The sequence below is a fragment of the Apteryx mantelli genome, chromosome Z, assembly GCF_036417845.1.
Source record: "Apteryx mantelli isolate bAptMan1 chromosome Z, bAptMan1.hap1, whole genome shotgun sequence".
Classification (NCBI taxonomy): domain Eukaryota; kingdom Metazoa; phylum Chordata; class Aves; order Apterygiformes; family Apterygidae; genus Apteryx; species Apteryx mantelli.
Genome location: NC_090020.1, coordinates 7,945,979 through 7,967,238, shown reverse-complemented (window position 1 = coordinate 7,967,238; position 21,260 = coordinate 7,945,979). Strand labels below are relative to the sequence as shown.

At 44.1% G+C, this 21,260-nt stretch overlaps 1 protein-coding gene across 1 annotated transcript in view; it reads left to right on the top strand.

Annotated features, from left to right (window-relative positions):
- DMRT1 (doublesex and mab-3 related transcription factor 1) overlaps positions 1–21,260 on the top strand; it is a 59,845-nt gene that overhangs the window by 404 nt on the left and 38,181 nt on the right. The window contains exon 2 of the mRNA XM_067315700.1: positions 2,994–3,192. Within this exon, the coding sequence (XP_067171801.1) occupies positions 2,994–3,192 (199 nt within the window). The remainder of the gene's footprint in view (positions 1–2,993; positions 3,193–21,260) is intronic.

Below are 21,260 nucleotides of genomic sequence, written 5' to 3'. Positions count from 1 at the left end.
TCTCTTTTTTTCCTTTTTTCTTTTCCCCTTTTTCCCTTTTTTCTTTTTCCCTTTTCCCCTTTCCTTTTTTCTTTTCCCTTTCCCTTTCTCTTTTCCCTTTCACTTTTTCCTTTTTCTTTTTATTTGTTCCTTTTTCCTTTTTCTTTATTTTTTTCCTCTTTTCTTTTTCCTTTCCTTTTTCCTTTTTCCTTTCTATTTCCTCTCTTCCCCCCTTTTCCCTCTCTTCCCCCCTTTTCCCTTTCTTCCCCCCTTTCCCTTTCTTCCCCCCCTTTTCTCTTTCTTACCCCTTTCCCCTTTCTTTTTCTTTTCCTTCTTTTTCTTTTCCCTTTCTTTCTCCTTTCTTTCCCTCTTTTTTCCTTTCTTCTTTTTTCCTTTCTTTTCCCCCTTTTTTCCTTCTTTTTCCTTTTTTCCTCCTAATCTGCCTGCGGAGCTTGCTTCGCTCCTCGAAGCGCTGATGATGGAAGCGCGGAGCGGCCGAGCCCCTAAGCGAAAACAAACAGACAGACAAACAAACAAACAAGCCCCCGACCCAAGGTTGCTCGAGCGCAACGCGGCCATAAAGAGTTTCTTTAATTTCCCCGCGCGCCCGGGACAGGGTTGAACTTTTCATGCCGCGCGGCGCTTTGCAGCGCCCGCGGGCGTGGGGGGGAACTGCTCCACTGGCCGCATTGCACCGCTCGTCTGCTTTATTTAATGAGACTTTCTGCTACCTTTTTTTCCGGTTTTTTTTTTTTTTTTTTTTGGTAAACTCGAGATTTCGCAAGCGCGTTTAGGAGGCATTAAGGCACGTTTGATTAATTTCAGCACTCCCGAGTGCTAATAGTGAGCATCTGGTAGCTTACTTCTGGACGATCCTGGATGTATTTCCATTGCAAAAGTGCGCAGAACGAAAACATGCTTGCAGTGGTGAAAGGCACGGTTGTGTTTGGGGTGCAAGGCTTCCGGGTGACATCGACTAATTGGTTTTTTTCAACTGTCAAACACAGTTTGTTTTTACACCCTATTACTAGATAATGAATAACTGACTAATTGGTTAGTGGGTGTATTCTTCACTGGTAGTTTCTGATTTGCTATATCCGCTTTTCCTGATTTTAGGTGGCTTTCAGCTGAGTTCATTTCTAAGAAGACAGATACTTTTAACAGTGTTGTAAAAACGTTCTTAAATTTGCATACCTTGGCTCTGTGAAAATCTGTGTACATGGGCAATCTTAAGTCCAAATGAGGAATCAATAGTAGGAGCAAATAATACAGCCTGCATCCGGTTCTGTGTAGGAATAACTTTATGCATGAGATGATAGTTCCACTGAAATCACAACTATGTTTACCAATGTAAACGACAGCTGAATTAGTCCTTGTGATCTTGTAAACTTCATTAGTGAGAAGTTTTGGGAGTGTGATGTCTGACACGCTTGAGCTCTGTAAGGGGGATTGCACATTCACATTCATGCAAATAGTCCCCCTCAGACCAATTAATTGGAAGGCATTAGGACTCCTGAAAAGAGATAAAAGCAGTAATATCAGACCTGTAGACCCATTTTGCAAGTAGTGCCCCCTCAGAACTTCACAAATCCCACGTAAAATGGGTGGCTCATTGACAAATTTTGAAAACATTAGCAACCATGGATTAAATCCATTATTTTTATTTAATTATTCTATGTAGTTAGGCTAAACTTGCTTCGAATCCACCGGGAGCTCCGATTCATTTAAATAATTGCCACTCGTAGATGGCATGGCAGTGTAGAAATTGGTATTACGCCAAAGTTACACGTGCTTTCTCTGCCCTGGAGCAATCAACAAGGATCCCTTTTGCGACACCTCACGGGGACGGTCATGAAGTGGGGTGTTCCCCGGGGACGTGTCCCGTTCCGCGCAGACGTTGGGCTGCTGCTGAGGAGTTTCTGCTGCTCAGTGGATTTCTCTCTCTGGCTGTGGACCTTCTGGGGCTCTTCCCTTCACTTCCCAGCTTTTGCAAGTAGATTTGAGTGCCCCCCCCCCCCGATTGAACCTTGTCTGTGTAGGAGCTAACACGTTTAAAATCTCTCTTTTCCCTTTTTGGTGTATTTCTGCAATAAAGCCACTTGGCACTGGTGGAATTTTACAGGTCAAGGTTTTTGGCCTGTGAAGTCAGAGTTACAGTCAGTGCTTGCAAATCCATGCCCTCTCTTTGGAATATCTGCATTCCGAGAGCTAATATTATTAATTGCTTTGATGGTATTACACATTCATATTAGGAAAAGCTTGCTGTTGAACGTGATAGGGAAGTGGAGGGAAACTCTGGCCGAGATATCCAGGAGAAGGTCCGTCGCGTTTGTGACCTGGGACAGGTTTCCAGCGCTCGCATGCAGACTTGCACCAGTGGCCGGGGAGGTCCGGCCGCTCCCGGCCGCTACGTGCAGGGTGCGTGTGCGTCGCTTGCCCAGGTGCTGGCAGGGTCGTTCCCTGCTCTTGCCATGCTCTTGCCCTGGTAGTGCTCCGTGCACTGTGGAAATGGCCTCGAAAGGGTGCATTTCCGCCGAGGGCGCTTGCAGGTCGCAGGAGAAGGCAAGCGCTCGTTGGCAGGTGCCTTGTGTCGGTGGAGAGGCGCAGCAGAGCCCTGCGAGCGGGTGGGCTTGCTGCCCCCCACGGCTGCTTGCAGCCCAGCAGAGAGCCATGGCTCCTGTCTTCAGACAAGTACAGCTTGCCCAGGAGCAGCTGCGTCTGCTGACGGTGGCCAGCTTTAACGTGCCTCCACGTGGCCTCCTTGGAAGCAGGTGTATGTGGCACCAGTGTTTCATAGGCTTGTTCAGGTCCGTTTGGACACAAAAAGAGTCTGGTTTTAAATAGCTTTTTATCCTCCTTTATATCCTCCTATACCCACTGGTTGGATCGCGACGTCGACGCTGTAGACACTACCGAGAGGAGACAACAGGCTTGTGCCCGCGTCTTTTCTCGCTGCTGCTATAAGCTGTCCCCAAGCTGGAGAGCGTGCCCCAAGCCTGTCTTCTCGTCCCCAGGTCGCGCTGAGACGGCAGCAGGCGCAGGAGGAGGAGCTGGGGATCAGCCACCCCATACCGCTGCCCAGCACCACCGAGCTCTTAGTGAAGAAGGAGAGCAGCAGCAGCGGCGGCGGCAGCGGCAGCTCCTGCCTCCTGTGGGAAAGCGGCAGCCCCACGCACGCCAGCAGCACCGCCGCCACCGCCACCACCACGTCAGGTAAAGTGCTCCCAGAGGTCCGGGACACCGCTGGCGTTACCTGCACCTGTGCCTGCGGTTCCCCTTTTCCCCCCATGTCTCGAACTTGCGGGGGAGTCCCCCTGGCCCAGAGCGGTATTGCACTGCTGGCATGGTTAGCAAACGCTTAGCCTGGGATCCCTCTTTTCCTATTTCCTCTTAAATATACTATTTTTACTTGGAAATCCAAATCGTCTTGGAATAGGCTAGCGCTGCGATTGAATTTCATGGGGTGCATACCTGCAAGTGGCGGTTTGTGAGGAGCTTTTCGCCCTCTCCCCAGATGCGTCTCCTCCCGTGCTCCTGCCATGGTCCTGGCAGCTCCTTGTTGCCTGGCTTGATGCCTGCTTCAAAACTGGGGAGGTTTGAGCACTGCGTAGCAGCTAAGCGTGGTCGTGTCGTTTACCCCAGTGTCGGGGAGTTGTCCGCCACGCGTGACCCGATGTGGTGGTGGGTCTGCTCTGCATGCCCAGGCGTGATGAACCACAAAGGACCAGCTCAGCCCTTCCCCTCTACGCCTTACTGTGTTGCATTTACCACTTTTTGTTAAAAAACAAACGAAAAAGCTGAATTTTCCTGCAGATTTAGTAAAACCGTGGCTAAGGACAACCACCGCTTAAAAGGGGCTGAAGGCTCTGGGCAAGATGCTTTCTCCTGTACAGAGCTGATAGAAGTAGCAGTTGGTATACATGAAAAAGAAACTGACGTCATTGACTTCTGTTATGTAGACAAAGAAATTGCAAACAAATACAGAGAAAAGGAAAGGGAAATTTCTGTTATTTTTAATCATCTGTGCTGAAGTCAATAATACAGGTAAATATACTTCTTGGTTAACCATATACTTCTAAAATGGACAGTGCCTTGCATTAACTAACAAAAGAACAGTGCATCTGTATGTCTGTCAAACGCCATCACTCTGTTTCCAGGCCATTTAAAGCCTAATTCCTGGGCTTGTCAGACGGATTTGTTGCAGACAGCCAGTTTCAGCCCCATGTGGAAGAATTTCTTTGGGAAGGTTTTAGGAGAAATGGTTAATAATAAAAAAAAAGTAGTTTTTATTTTTTTGTTTGTTTTCATTATTGCAGTCATGTTAGTATCATCTTGAAATCAACACAATTATTCCTTTAATATTTGGATTACTGCAGTCTTTGTCTACAGACGTGGAAAAGACTAGGTAAAGATTAAACTATTATATTCAGTAATGTACAGAGATTGTACCTAACTCAGGAGAATAGGAAAACCCTTACTTATGCAGGCAAAAAAAAGAAAATTTCTTGTAGTCAACAAAATTTCCATAAGCTTTGATCTTAATGCGTTAAAAATGTCAGTGGAGGTACTTAATTTATTAACACTGCTTTAATAATTTTTTATTAAATGGAATAAGTGAATGCCTTTTAAGGAACAGCATTCAGTAAACAAGCTGAAGGCAATATTGTGCTTGAATAAAGACTTGAAAACAGGAAAATTGCTAATTTTAAAGTCGTTTGAATGGCTTAGAATTTTTTCTTTAAAGTAGTTGTAAATGCTTTGCAGTCATCTTTCTTGCAGAGGATTTTTCTTTGTTAGCAATACAAATACATTGTTTCTTAAGCGTTTTACTAAATGTAGGTGACAACAGTGAAAATACACAGCTTCATCTCTAGAAGGAAGATTTGATTCCAGCCAAGAATCAAGACAAGGTCAGCTTTGTTTACCAGAAGTGAATGAATCTGGGAAAGAACAGGAGCCTGGGTTCTTAATTTTGTTGTTAGGCACCTAAATAACAACAGAAATTCATGCCTGGCTTGGAAGTGGCTGCACTGCGTGGACTTCTGGCCCCACTAACTTTAATAAGTCCAGCTACTGAATTCAGTGTAACTACTCATGGGTATGGCTTTAGTGCCACCAACGCGTGTGCAAGCGTCTGCAGCTACCTGATTGCGGGAGGTGCTGTGCGTTCAGCTAGACTTTCAGCGGGGCTTTATCAGGTGTCAGAATGCAGACTTTGCGTTGAAAAGCCTTATTTTCCTGTGAGGGGTACTGTTTAAGTCCGTATAGCATGGTGGGCCTTTTCATTCCTAAAAGACTTAGAGATGCATAAATATCTGTGTGCATATTCTGAAGCTTTCTTTGCAGCTATGCCTTTTGTTAGTGGAGGAATTGCAGCGTGATGTGACATGAAGTCGTTGACCTAAGTATCTGGCTTAAGAATCAGACTGTTTCAGGTCCAGGTACTTGCAGGATTCTTGCACCGCTGTTTTGCCATTTTCCTGTTACCCTCAGCTGCAAGCGTAATGAGAGGTCGTATTTTTAGTTGGAGTGGGAGGAAGGACGGTGCGGGTTATTAGAATTTGGGGGACGATGACACAGAAACGGCGAACACGGGAAGCGACTCTGTCGCAGGCGGTTTCATATAACCTACACCATGGTGTCAGAGCAAGTGTCACAGCGTCTTAGTTTGATAGGCAAAGTGGTGCTCATACGTACAGGTGCAGATTTTCTGAGAGTTTACAGTGGTAATTAATGCGGGCGGAGAGAGTAAGACTCATCTTACCCGTATTTGCTTTGGGAGAAGCTTGTCTTCCGCGGTCAGAAAGGAAAGCAATCTGGGAATTTTTAGGGTAGTTGGAAAGGGACCAGCCCGCGCTCACAGGATGTGTGCGGAAACTCTTGCAGACAGATTTCGTAGTTTCTGGGCAGTTTCCCTAGAGAAGTTGCAGGTGGTTTGAAAGCTGTGGCCGTTTATTGCTCAGCACAGCAAACAGTCGTGGTCCTGGGGCATTTAAAGCAATTGCCCTTGCAAGTACCTTTTGTTAGGTTAGCTAGCGGGTAAAACTCAAGGAAAGACTACAGTAAGGTGTTTAAAACATACCTCTCAGATGTCCTCAGTTCAGACTTTTTAAAACCTAGATTCTTCTGGGATCCACACAAGGTTGATATCTCTGCAATTTTAATATTTAGAAATCACTGAAATAAGAAAAAACTGTGGTCATGAAAAAACTTAGAGTGAGAGCTGTTCAAACTGAAGGAAGAATACTTACGACTGTTCACATTTCCTCCATTTTATATTGTCCTTATCCCGGATTAAGGCTTATCATTAGCTTTTGGGAGATGGGATGGAAGGGCTGCAACATAGATCATGGGATGCCTGGAAGGTGCCCTTCTTTCTGCTGCTCTGTGCTCATGTTGGACCAATTTAGAAGCATCCAATATACACAGAATTACTGTATGTTCCTACATACCAGCTCCTACTTTTGTATTCTGTTGCAGTCCACTTGCTGTTGTCTTTTTTATAACCATAATAACAGCATATGTTTACATGCCTTCATAGTATCACAGGTTGACAGGTTAAACATTATTATCAGCAATTATGAGTAATAAGTTTGCAGTTATTATTTCCCTTTGCTACATTTATTATGGATGATGGAAACAAAATAGTGTGTTTTTTACATTTCTCTAGGCAGGCTATTCCTCTGCTTGGAAACTTTGTGGGACTGGTGGGATTTTATCTAATAATAAATAGGGACTGTAGAGGGACCGGTGGTAACATGATGGCTAATGAATGATGGTGTTCAGATCCCTTAGAACTTAAAGTATCCTAGATTTCTTTGAAAACCCTGCCTTCCCTTCTTTTCTCTTCCTTTGCTTTTTTTGCTGTTATCTTTTCAGCATATTTATGCTTAAATAGGTGTTCTGTTCTGCACTGATCTTTTCTGTGATGCTGCATTGTGTTTTCAAAAATTGATGCCACAGACTTGCAACCGTTCTTGTGCTGCATGAGTAAAAAGGTGAAAAAAAGCTGTTATAATTGGAAAACATCATGTTTTAAAAAAAAGAAGAAAAAATTTCTTTTTGAAAGAAAATCCTTTCCATTCTTGACATTTTATAATGTCATATTTTGTCAACATTTCCACTTTTGTCAACAAAAGTCTCATTCTAGTCAGCTGATTGACGGCATGGGGGAGCTGTCCTGGAAATACACCATGAGTGTGCTTAAGCACAAGAACAGGTTGTCCAGAGAGGCTGTGGATTCACTGTCCTTGGAGAGACGCGAAACCCAGCTGGATGGGGCCTGAGCAAGCTGACCTAACTTTGAAGCTGGCACTGCTTTGAGCAGGAGTTTGAGCCAGCTGGACTCCGGAGGTCCTTTCCAACTTAAATTGTGCTGTGATTCTACGGAATGCCTGCTCTTCCAGGTTTTTGATGCTGACATTAATCCAACGTATTGAAATTTGCCATGTCATTAGGCCGGCCTCAATACTGATCAGCATATGCAAGCCTGGGAATGAAATCCTGGCTCTTCTGGCGTAAAAACGCTCGGTGACCAAACGTACGCTGGATTTCCAGCAGGCAGCATGCAGCATGGGACTTGGCAGGTGGATTGCTAGTCAGATGGCAGCAGCCTCGGTAGGGCTGAGCTGGAAGGAGAAGGAGCCGCTCGGCTGCTTTGCCCGCGTGCCAGGGCTGACGGGATGGCTGTGTGTCCTCGGAGGAGGTCTTAGTGGGTCTGCTGCAGTCACTGCTCCATAATCCTGCTCTTCACTCCTCTCCTCCTCATTGCTTCTTAATGATCGTTTTCTCCTGCTGCGCCTGCAGCCAGCGCTTCAGCAGTCTCGGCTGCTGTCTGCTTCTGAGCCTTCCTGGTCCTGCTGGCTGTCCCTCAAGATCCGGAGCGAAGTGGCCCCATCTGTCACTTTCTGCTGTTTTTTCCCCTTCTTCTCCCATCACCAACAACTCCCTGTTCACAAGAAAGGAGCATGGCACAACATAATGTGTCTGTACTGGATTTGGAACTGCTGGTATCTTTTACCCTTGTTCCTAAAGCACAAATGCAAAGAAATAAGTCTCGTATCTTTTTTTTAATGTGAGTGACTAATATCTTTCCATCCGTAATCATCTGTTTTTCTCCAGCTTGTTGCTGTTAGAATGAGAGGAAAAGAATCGTATTCACAGGTGGCTGTTGTAAGAATTTGTGAGCATTCTTACCTATCTTGCATTGCCGTTATTTCCAAAGCACAGTTTAGACTTAGTTTTGGGAAGCAGTTGCTGGAGACAGGTCTTCTGCCTGTACTGTGGTTTTCCAAGTTTTGCATGAGTCTCTTTCAAGATGGTCTAAGTAAAGATTCAGGGAATGTTCTGCAGTGAACAATCTCTCCTTGCCTTAGACTTAAACTTTCCCATAACTGTTTCCTTTCATTTCTGATTGATGCAATCATGTATTGGAAAAAGCAGTTAGGAGTATAACAGCCGTGGCTCTGCAACGTTCAGTTCCTACAGAAATCACAGGTATTTTGCTCTGGGTTCTTTAAAAAAGGCCTTGCTGGTAAAACAAAGGGGATGTTACTGCCTCTCTCTGCTGCTTTGCTTTAGCCATACTTGGGAACACTGCAAAAGAGTTTTGAGCATCTCATTATAAAAAGGACATAGATAAATCTGAAAGGATAGAGGGAAGGGTGACAAAAATGATGTACGGCTTGTAGAAAAGGAGACTAAGGGTGGATATAACAGTCTATAAATATTTGAGAGGTAATAATATGTAGGAGGGGGAGGGATTATTTACAGTGCTAGAGAGAGCATAACAAGGAGCAACGGCTTGAAACTAAAAAAGACAAAATTAAATTAGACAGTAGACACTTTTTCTCCTAACTAGAAGTGCAATTAGCAACAGAGTGACCTGCATAAGGACAAGGGGGTAAGTGAAGCATAATCACAAGAGGTATTTAAGAGTATGTTAGATTACATTTTCAAGTGATTAATATGGAGGTAAGCTCTGATCAATGTGCAGGTTAAACTAGATGACGGAAATCTCCTGCAGCTTTGTCATCCCCTGTGTGATTCATTGCCTATGGCCACTGTTTGACTATGTTAAATAAATTGTAATGTTGCAGGGTGCTTCATCTCTGATTAGATGTTTCCAGTGAATTCTTCGTTTCTGGAACCGGCAGCTTGCAAAGCTTGCAGTGTCCCCGGATCAATTTTAAGTAGTATTCTGTTATCATCTCTGCAGCTTTCCTTGCGTGTGTGTAGCTGCGTGCGTTTTTTCTGAGGTGACTTCTGAAGTGGCATGTATGGCACTTTAAGGCACAGATGCTGTCAAAGTGCTGTGTTTCTGTTGTACTGGTGAAGCAGATAGAACAGGTGGAAATTTCCAGAGTTAAGCCTCTAAATGAAGATGTTCTATTTTTCCTTTCAGGCTTTTGATCCTGTCTGGAATTTCTGTGGAAGTGTGAAAATAAGTAATAACATAAAAAGACTCTGGGAACATCAGAAGAGATTGTTTGTCTTTTTCCGTGCAGGCAGGAGCCTGGAGCTAGTCCAGGGCTGTCTGTACCAGGGGCACAGTCCGGAAGGGGCTTCCTCCAGTGTCGCAGAAGAGCAGGAGAGGTGAGGGACCAGGCACTGCCTGCCCAGAGCTGCTTGTTTGGGGAGAGAGCTGCTGCTCTGCCAGCAGACCCTCCTGTGATGGGCTACTGGCCAGAGAGGTGGAGGTGGAAACCCACGGGTTCCCACAGCTGGGAAGATATTTCCATCCTTCCTTCACCTTTCGGAAGAGCTTCCGTCTCCTGAGGCATTGTGAGTTGTCAGTTTCTTTGCCCTTTTCAGAATCTCTTGTCATCCTGCAGCAGCATCCTTCTGGCTGGCTTTGCTTACGCGAAGTGAGATTTTCGGCGGTGGAGTTACCAGTTAGAGCCCGATCCCTGGCTAAGTGGCGGCTGTCAGGCCATATCAACTTCAGTAGCAAGCGTGCGAGGTGCATTGGCCTCATCCCGGCTCCGGGTTTCTCTCCCTACTGAAGGCCAAGGGGGTTGGAAGCCCTCGTTGTTCTTTGTGCCGTGGAAGCCCTCCCTCCATCGCTGATGCTCGGCGTGTGCGCGTTTGCGTCCAGTGAGTTATCTGCGCTGGCTGGTGCTTTTCGTTTGTCATTATGAACGCTGAGATAAGGGCTGAAGCGGGAGAAGTAGATGCACTCGGAATTTTCTATCCGTGGGCACATTACTGTGCTATCTGCAGCTGACCTCTTGTTCCTTTCCGTGTCCTTGAAACAGTTATTACGACTTATCTGAATGCGTGGGGCTTTCTTGTTGTTTTTAGAAAAGATATAAGTGGGGAGTGAAGGAATACTGCACACTTCCTTAACCGAGCGCTGGCATGATTCCATTTTTTTTTTCCTTTTTTTCGCGTGCTTTCTTGTACCTTGAAGACTGCCTTCTTTCACTGTATTTATAGACTTCCTTCTTTATTCACTCTGTTGGCCCATATTCCCTTTTCAGTGTATTTATCATTTAATGACCTGGGGACTAAAAATGCAACTTTGAAGATTTCTTTTGTAGAAACACTCTTTTAAATGCTTCTTCTAATTCATCTTTTTTTTTCCCCCCGAACTTTTCTATACTTTCTCCTCTGTTTGGGTACCTGCTAGTTATCATCAGAGTTTTGACTAGTTCAGTTATGTAAAGTACAAATTCTTGCACTTCTCTCCTGTGTTTTCTTGGGGACCTTGAAAGAGCTTCTCTTTCTCCGCAGTGTTACTGGATGCCTAATTATTTTACGATTTTCTTTTAAACATACAAGAGTGACCTGTGTTCATGTGATTCACTAGCCCAGGCCCAGTGTGTGTCTATAATGATACTTTACCACTCCTGGATATTAGTTTTTCCACCACATTTAAGTATACTGAGTCAAAAAAAAGTCCTCTTGCTATTTCTATATATTTTTTTTTATTTAGAAACCTTCCGGTTTTCTGTCATCATATAGCTTCTAATCAAGCACAGACTCTAGCTAATTCTGACCATCGTCCTACTCCCTTTATTATTTTTAGTGTGAGCCATAATGATTTTATCCCAGGCATATTTCCTCCAAGGTCTCCTATCTCAGACACTTGTAAAACCTTCCCTCCCTTCTAATGTTCTCTTTGATCTCTTGTTAATGACTTAAATCCCTTTACGTTTAATCCACACTGAGTTTCTCTCTCCGCCTCTCAATTTGCTTCTTTGGGCCTGCAGGTGTCTGGACTTCTTTTTCATCACTGTCTAGAATTATGATTTTCTTTCCTGATTTCCTTTCTCTTTTAATTTCTTCCTCTTTTTTTAAAGTTGTGTTTATTTAACTTCTACTTCTGTTATGCATTTAAGTAGCATATTGTGTAGCTGATACACAACCAGTTAAAAGTTTGTAAATTTCTTTCTCATTCGTGTACCTGAAGATCAATAAAAACGTGTATATACGCATGCATATTCCAGCTGTTACACTGAAAATTGAAAATGCTCTGTGTTTTACATGCTTCTGATTTTCTGAAGCACTAATTTTATTGGCCCTGATCCTCTCAGCTGTCATGCATGCTATATAATTTTAGATACGTGGATAGTCCTGTTGTCTCAGTTCAACATGAACAATGTCCTATGGTGTAGCATTAAAATGTGCCTTACGTCTTTACAGGATCAAACCATGTTCAGAGATTCTGAATGCTTGTTCTTTACTGAAAGTGCTTTTTTTTTTTTTGCCAATAGTGAAAGAGTTGCATTGAATTATAAAAACCAAAAGTACAAATGAGAAAAGAACAAGCGTTGTCCCCTTTGCTCTCCTTAAATAGATAACTCCTCTGCTCTAGGCAGTGACAGCAGAGTCTGAAAGTGGAATTTGCTTATCTTGTTAAGGGTTCCTGAATCCTCCATTGGTTATGGAAATACAAATGGTTTTCTGATTTTTTGTTTCTTCGGTCATGTTAGGAGGAATTTTAAGATTCCTGCTGAATGTTTGCACCAGATAATTTTTATTAAGTGTATTCTAAAGATGAACAAAGTGTGCCTTCTATAGTTCTACTGAAATCATCGATGATATTTATGCTCATCTTTAGCTGGAGTTAGGTTGGGCCTGCGTGCATAACTGGGAAACTTACTATGCCAAAATGCAATCCTCTGGCTGGAATTTCCCCCTCCTTGTTTTTTCTCTAAAATCACCTTTTCCTTTGGGAAAAAAAAAGATTTTGAATGAAGTTTAAATCTAACTAAGAATCTGAAAATCTGGAGGGTTTTTAATTGTATCAGGAACACACCCACACCCACAGTTAGTGGTGGTTTGACCTGTTACGGGATAATAATTCTAAGTGTGAAAGAGGGGAAGAAATGTTCAATAATTTTTTCTGATGTTTGCTTTGAAGAAGGACAGATGATATTGCTGTATATGGAGGTGGTGACATTCTGCTTTCAGTTCCAGCACTAACTAGAATCCAAAGGACTGGATAACCTGCATGCAATTGTTTTTTTGTTTTTTTTTTTTAATGGCTGAGGATCTCTCTGGTCCATTAATGTTGATTTTCAGTAAGTTTTCTAAGACTGGGGAAATTCCTAAGGGCTGGAGGAAAGGTGATGTCGCACCAGTGTTTAAGAAGAGTCACTGTGATAGCATAGGTGATTACAGATCTGTCAGCTTGGCTTCAGTTCTTGGAAATAGAGTGGAACAGCTTACATTGGACTGAAATTTGTGGGAGGGGGAGAGGCGCCACCATTAAAGGATGCTCATATAATGTGAATTAACAGGAGTTTATGGGTAAAAGATTTTATCAAGTTAGTAATCTTTTATCATTATAAATTTGCAAGATAAAGTGAAATATTGATGCAATCAAACTCTGTAAAGCATTTGATTTTTTAAACCCCGACATCTTGATTAAGAAATGGAATTGACAGAAAATCAATATTGTGCATATTAAATGGTTTTTAAAAGGATTATCCTATTGGTCTGAAAATGTGGTTATGAATGGGGAATCTGACAGAGCTGTGTTTCTAAAGGAGTCTCACAGGAACCTGCTATTGGCTTTAAGCTATTTAATCTTTCCACTGATATCCTGTAAGCAAACCTCGAATCATCACAGGTAATGTTAGTAGATGACCTAAAGGTCCACGGTCTGGTAAATCACGAAGACAGAGCGCCAGGAGAGCTCAGTTGCCTGGTCACGTGCAAACAAGGTCCGTTTTTACCCAGTCCGGATGTGGGGAATGCAGGAATCCGTCCCCCAAAATATTGCCACTGCAGAGGGGCTGGTGGCCGTGGGAGATACCGGACTGAATATTAGTTCCCAGTGGAAGAGGATGACCAAAGGACTGGTACGGCCCTTGCAGGCTGGCGCGTGGGAGGAGTGAGGTGGTTTAGTCCCTCCTGTGCCTAAAGTCGGTGAGGTGCCTGTGGGACCTGTGTCTCCTTTTGGTGTCCGTGGCGCGTGGTGCACCGGTTAGTAGCGCTGTGGGACTCCTTCCCCGGGGGATATTGCGCATGTAGGAGAAAACAGAGATGCGCTGGTGGTTGTTAAGTAAGACAGATCCCACCAGGCTCACGGATGTCCTGAGCTAAGAACGACCGGAGGCTGGGAGAGCGGGGCAAGGGAAGCGCCACGAGCATTTGCCCGTTTCCTGCTGTTTCCTGGGTTTTTCTGTTCATAGCCGCTGGTGGGGAAATATCCTTGGTCTGGACCGGCACGGCTGTGCTTAAACCTGTACAGGCTCAAGAAGGAGACACGAGAATGATTAAAGGACGAGAAGACATCTCCTGGAATGAGAGACAGCAGTTTGTTTTGCCCGTTGGTGACCCTCTCGTTTAAGATTTAATTACCTTCCAGTACAATTGTTCTGAACTGTTGGTGCCTTTGCCGGACTAGACCCCGCTCGAGTTAAAGTTTTCTGTGGATGGGGTTTGATGTCGTTAGTGAAGGCAGTATGTGGATGCGAAGCCTTGTGTAAGGACTGCGCCTCGGGGCGCCGGCAGAGTAGGGCTCAAGCAGGATTGTACCGATAGCCTTAATTCCCGTATCTCCCTTTTCCCCTTGAAACGTGCAGTCTGCGCAGTGTAATTTTTATCCTGCAGTGCCTCTTTCTGGCTAATGTCATTCCAGGGAAGGTGCCCTGTCCCATTTAGGGGGCGTTTACGGCTTGAACTGGAAAAGCTGTGCCTCAGGCAAAGCGTGCTTGTTCCAGTTAGCTCCGGGGGCTGTTGTTAGAGGGAGGAAAGTCGTGTTCATTCCTTCAGGGTGAAAATCAAGTATTGTTCTGGCAGTAGGATAAACCTTGAGAAACGCGAGAGTCCGGCCTTTGACGTCTTCACGGATAAAGCCGGCTCCTGCCCACGGAGCGTTTACCCTGCTCCCGCGAGATAGCGCTCCCGTTACGCCCGTGCCTCTCTGATAATATTTACCGAATTAGCGGTGTGCCTGCTTCGTCCCGCTAGGGCTGTTGCAGCTATTTTCTGGTTGTCAGAGAGCCATTCGAAGAAATTTTGTGGTGACTAGTTGTTTTGTCTTGCGGTGGTGGGAGGAGGTGAAAGTGAGGTAGGAGTTGCCAGGTGGTATGTGCCCCAGCAAGGCATAGCTGTGATAAGGAACCAGAACTGGGCAGTTTTGTCCCAGCGTGCTTTAGCTCCTGGGAAGAGACCGGGAAACCTGGAAGAGGCTCAGAGTTGTCGGACAATTTTTTTTTTTTTTTTAGTGTATATTTCCACTTTGAGAAGAAAGTCATTTTCTCTGCTCAGCATCTGCGTTCCCTGTTTGTCGTTGGAGTGGTGCCTAAAGACTGTCGTGGCAATAATCTGTTTTGCCTATGATTTATTGTCTTTAGCCTAGCGACACAGCTGCTTTGAGCCCGCACAGCTGACAGGGATGATAGCAGGTTTTCTCACCTCTCTCTCTCTCTAAGAGATCTTACTCAGAGCACAGCTGGGCGTGCAGGACTCTTAGGGTGGGTGATGCTGTAGGAGAAGGAGTAAGAGCTGCTGCGTTGGCTCTCGAGCTCAGACTGGGGTTGCAGTGGCACTTGGGGAGGAAGGGAAACCATGGTTTTCTTTCCGTATCTGGTCGCAGCTTGTTGCAAGAACCCCACGGAGGTGTTTCTTGTCCGTTATCTATGGAGTTTCTCGTAGATAAATGCAAGTAGAACTGCCCTGTACGTCTCAGAAACGGGGCTCTGGGACGGTGATGCAAAGAACAGTGACGCACTCGTGTGCTGATTTGTTTTGGCAAGATTATTAGCAGAAGCAGATGATAGTGCGGCGCAAGTCAGTATCTGGTCCTTAGCTGGAAGCTTTGCAAGAAGCAAAAACCAAAACCTCATCTTTTGTGCACTCAAATGGTATCCATAAAGAACAGTTCCTGTGAATCCTGTGTTGGACCAAATTTGTCTGTAACCCTTAGGACCTCGTATTAAACTGAGAGAAACCTTATATTAGGAAGAAAGGTAGTTTAAAGCCTTTTCTTCACTTGCTGAAGTGGCAGTAAATGGGATTTTGTGTAAAAGAATTAGGCTCAGCAGAATTACACAGCTGTAGAAACAAGCTGAAAAGGTAGAACATCAGACTGGGAAGAGGGATGAGAAGTGGAAAAGGAGGCATTGAAAAGGAGAGTGGCGGAGACCTTCTCTGGAGCTTGGCATTCAGGTGTAGACATTTGTTGCTGTTGTGTTCCTCAAATTAAAACAGACAGATGCCAGCACCGTTCCTGTCCTTCTCTTCCTGAAGAGGTTTTCTTTTCTCTCCCTCGCTTCCCCCCCACACCTTTTTTTTTTTAATTTTAGCAAAAGCAAGGAGTGGGGAATAGGAAAGGGATTGTCATTTAATATTTTGTATGGTATCACACATTGCAGACCTATACAGGGTACATATAATAAATCACACACTACATGCTTAAACAATTTACTGCTGGCTTTTATATGTGCTATGACAAGTGCTCAAAAGGTCAAAAAAGCTTCCTTAACAAATTTGATAAGATAATGCAGTGAGCTGTAACAGCATAAAGTCCTGGGGGCCATAGACCAGAATAGAAGAAATAATTATGCATGGTAATGGGTAATTACAGATAATGGCCTTTTTTGGGGGTGGCAGAAAATACACAGCCCCACAGCCTTGCCTGGAATGAACATTGTCTAGCACATTAACTTTATAGCAAGCTAAAAGTTCAACACTGGAACAAAAGATAATCCGTAACTTCTATTGAAAAGAGAGTAGAAATACTCCTCTCGAAGGCAGAACTAGCATGAGTGTTTGTTCCTTGGGAGGCGAAGTGTCTCAGCAGAAAGTAAGTGATGGTGCCAGCTTTCTTTGACATCTGAAATAGCTCTGTCATGATTGTCTGGTGGGAGAAACATATTGTTCCAGCGTTTCTGATTATTATGTTAGGGAGTGATTTCACACCGGCCTCATTCAAGGCTGCTGTCCGACCTCAAAGCCAGCTATGAATTGAACTACTGCATTGCAAGACTTAACATTGCCAAACCAGTTAAGAGGAATGTAAGGATGCATTATAGTGAGAGAGGGCAAATTGTCAGGTGCAGATCCACGACTCTTTTGAGGGCTGAAGGCAAGTGTTTCCTGAGTGAATAATTAATTTTTGGAGTTTTAACGGCCAAGCTGTCTACCGTAGCAGAGGCTGGCTTGCAGAAAGATGTAAACCCCGCTGTGATGAAAACAATCACTCTTAATTAAATAATGCAGGAAATGTAAACTACCAAAAGCTTGAACTCTACTCACTGGAAAATGTAGCCTTCCTAATACTTGAGTAAATGTGTTACTTCAGTGAACACGTTTCTTTTGCATTTTCAGTGCCATATCTGTGTATGTGTGGGGTCTTTGCAGGTGAATAAATAAAAAACTTAGGGAAAATGACTATACATGTATAAAAAAACTCATGTCAATAAATGCAGACTGTGAAATTCTCTTATTTGTCACACTGCATATACAGCATCTGTTTTCTGATATATATAATCAGATGTAGACTAATTACCTCTTATAGCCATATTAGTAAATTTAACAGTGCCACAGCATGCTCCCAGGCATTGAAACTTGACTCTATGTGCTATTCTGATTTTTAAAACAGTTACTGGCATGGCTCTCTCCCAAGCTGACTAATACTCCCCTCAGATTCCTGAGTGTGCTATAGGCAGTTTGATGCAGCCACCCTGTTTTAGAGGGTAAAAAAGTTTAATAGTTAAGTGTGGACTCTGTACCATTTACCTCAGTATCAGCAACTTCCTCAGGCATGTTTAATTTACTAATATTAGTGAATAATAAGATTTTTATAGCTGGCCCTTAACAGTTCCAATAGCAATAGAAAATTAAGGATGAGTGTTACTGGCAGAACTTCAATGTTTGCATTTCTTGGTTTGTACACTTAAAAATGCATTTGCATCTGCAAGATAGGGATGATAGAAGTTCCTGTAAATTCCCTGTCATCTCTTCTTTCCCCCCCAAAAAAATAAGAAGGGAAAGAATGATCTATATACAGGCTGCTGTGTTGATTTTGCCATGCATATCCGCAATTCGTGTAAATCGCCATAGCTTTATTGAAGTAAATGGTCTGAGACTGGTTTGCATTAACTGAGGACTGGACCACTGTTTTTCACCATGCTCTGCTAAGTGAAGGCAGGAGCCTCTTGTAGGTTACTGAATATATAAGACCCTTATGTGTAACTGACCCTGAGAACTCACCTTCCTTAAAAGAAAATCCTAGCCATCCTGAAATGAATTACTGGTTAACTACTATTAATATGCCATAGAGCTGGAGAGTCGTCTACAACACTGCAAGATCAATAACAGTGTTTATCATGCATCATATTGATCTTCTATGAAAGAGCGGGTCATATTTCACACTGTGTACATAGTGGAAAAAAGTAGCATCAGTTCTCTACAGGAATTAGTAAAGATATAGAAAAGGGCTTAGAAATGCAACTGAACACAAGTGCATGAAGTGATACTGTTGTCTCATTGCAAGAGCATTGCTCACACAAGGAAGGCCTCAGGCACCCTTACGTGGCAGACTCAGTGTCCCAAAAACAAGGGACAATTTTAGCAACCCTTTTTCCCTTCTACTCTGCAATTTCCGTTCCTTCTCATGCAGGTTCAACCCTGTATTTTTGGTCACATTCTAGTTACAATTTGCAAAATGTTAAAATCTTGATAATGCAAATGGAAGCTTAGGGTTAGTGGCCAGTTTATTTTCCTCGGGTGCTTCTTAAGTTTGGGCCAAGATTATACGTGCTGCTGCACACAGCAAGGGAAGGGCCCAGGAGCCCTTCCCAGTTCTTCCATGTGGAGGGGGAAGACAGTCAAGGCCCCAGTCCAGCACCTGCAGCAACCCTGTTGTTTTAAAAGGGCAGATGGAGGGGTAGAGTTGGGAGTCTGACAGCACAGCAGCAATTGCCTTGTTGAAAGCTTAATTCCTCTTAAAAATTGCTCCCACTAGAGTAATGAACCTCAGGACTGCCCCTTGTGTGCAGGTGTTGCCATCTTCTACGGTAACGCGGCAAGCTCTAAAGCAGGGGAGGACCCTATCTTTGCCCGCAGAGCTGTTCAGCTGCGTTGAATTACATTTGCAAAAAAACAGCTGAAAGCTGCATTCTTAACCTTGGTATTCTGTCCTTGCTGGCAGAAAATACAGCCAGGGGCTAGCAGCCTCCCTTTAGCAGAATGCCTTGGTTGTCAAAGAGTCACAAGAGGGGTCTGTGGGAAGGTTCACCAGCTAGGTAGGAGTCATGCCAAGACTTACAAGGCAGGCCAAAGACCAGCCAAAGAAACCCCATGCCACATAGGGGTTTAGTCACAGCCGTTGCTTTAAATAGATCCATGTTATTCGGCAATCCATGGCCGTCCTTGAGGATATTGCGGTCCAGAGACAGTGTGCTTGCCTGGCAACTAGCTAGCAGATTTCAGCTGGAGAGAACCAGCATAGACAGGGCAAAAACACCATTGGATGTGTGATAAAACAAGAAATTTTCTAACGGCAGAGTCTCGGCTGCCTTGTTTTATTCCCAGGGCAGGATATAGCTGGGATTTTCTGGCCAGTAGTTCTGCTCCTGTTGGCGCTTAGCACTTCCTTGAAGGTACTCCATGGCTTGAAGGCACTGACTGATCTGACCTGCTTTTTTCTCAACAATACAAGCTCAGAAAGAAAAAGTCAAAACTTGCAGGGCTTTCTTTACTAAGAAAAAAATTCCTTCCCCTTAATGCCTTTATGGTTGTATATGCTCTGTACATACTGTATATTTTTAATGTGTGCATTAATAGTAGGAGATTACAAAGTTCAACCAGGTTAAATATGGTAAAAGTGGAAAGCTGGATTCAACTGCTGCTGTTGACCCTGGGCATATCAGAGTGGTTGAAGAACTGCGTGAACTCAGCTCTCCAAGCGCCTCTGCTCCGAGGCATCCTTCCCTCAGATTGATTCAAAACTGTGAGGAGTTTAGAGGAACCCCTGGGGTGCTTTGACCTTGTCTGACCTGGCATCTGCCAAGAATCTGGATGGCATAAAACTGTGTCTTTTGTGAGATGTCTCCCTTTACACAGATGAAGCACCGAATCTCATCCAGATGCTGCAGAAAAAAGGCAGAGACCAGTCACAAAGCATGACATCAAAGTAAAGCTCATCTCCTAAATTCAGGGGGGAAAAGTGAGTTGCAGCATATGGCAGCTTTCCACTGCTCTTTGCCAGATGTTGGCAGTTCCTCCATCTTCAGGAGCATGATGTGGCCAAAGACTTAGGGAGAATTAACTCTTCTATTGACTTCCAGCTCCGTAACAGGAGTCCTCATTCTCTACAGGGTTGGGTGTGTCCCTTCACTTGAACTTTCCACATTCCCAGGTTTCCTGCTTTTTCCAGCATTTTCCTATGATGTAGCTGTAGCTCAGTGGACATGTGTCAGGACTGTTATGAGAACTGTGGATTCCATAATTCTGTGTTTATAAAAGAAAAATGCCCCGTGCTGCTGATGTCTGGGGATTTATGCATGTGGGTGCACGGGTGGGTGAATGAGCAGGTGAACAGCTGTAGACACTCTGTTGAGTCTTAAGAGAGCAGCTCATAGTACTGTACAGGTCATTAGTGAGCAGGGAGACAGCAGAAGAAATGCAGAGGGCTGTTCTGATGGATTCATAACAGTCCCAAGCACTAAACCGCTGCGGGCTGTTGTACAGCTAGATAAAGGAAAAACACATCTGGTGGCTAGTGATGGTAGCCCCAACCACAGACAGGAGGTAGAAATAGAGAAGAAGCTTGTTTTTTCTTCTGCCTAATGCAGCAGAAGACTGCAACCACTGCACTTTTTTCAGGAAGGAGCTGTAGCATGGCCAGTCATCTGAAAATCACAGTGACATTAAGGATGCTTGTATGATTTGGAGTGTGAGTGTGGGCAGGTCACTGTTCTAACCTAGCCCGTCTTGTCACACATTAGAAAATAAGGTGTATCCTATCTTTCCAAAAATTTCAGTAGTCTGCTACCTTCTCCCCTCCTTCCTTCTAGCTCCTGACATCTCAGGGTGGGCTCTCCTTTCCTGTGTGGGTGTAAAAAGCCCCCATTTCATTTTCAGCTCTGGTGCTAGTATTCTTAATGGAAAGCCTTATCCCTTCTTATGATGTGCGGGGACATGTGGGATGACGCTGCAGGTACTTCAGAAGAGGTTGCACATCTGTGCAGAATAGCATAGCGCTTTCATAGGTTCCACAGCCAAGGCTGCCTTGCATATCTGTCTCATGTGAAATCTGTATCCCAGCAGGGAAGGTGTTGTAGGACTTTGCTTTTGGCTTTCAATTTACAGCATGAAAAACAGAGTAATTGGGCTGCAGCATTATTCAGGAACTAAGTTCTGAGGAGGGCAGGCTCAGACTCATGCTGTGATTTATCAGATTTGTTGGTTTTTCAGTGCCGGTGGTCTATGTTCCGATTTAAGCAAAGACACAGATAAGATGAACTTGAAGACAGGCCTGCCCAGAGCAGAATAATAGCAATATTAAAATTTGGTATGAATGTGCAGTGCAAAAACTGTTTATGAAGGGTCTTTCCTGGCATTGCATACTCTGTTTTGTGTGCAAGTTTGATAGGTGCTCAGAATGAAAGTAGCCAAATGGCTAGTTTCATGCTCATTTAGGGCTGAGGGACAGAAAAATCAGAATCAGGAGACATAAAATGCTCTGTTTTGCTTATAAATGTGATGTCAACAGAATGTCAACAAGAACTGAGCAGTGGCACTGTATAATTTAGTGCCCTGGAATGATGTCATCTTTGGTTGCAAAGAGCTTTCATTAGAACTAAAGAAGTGAAATATAG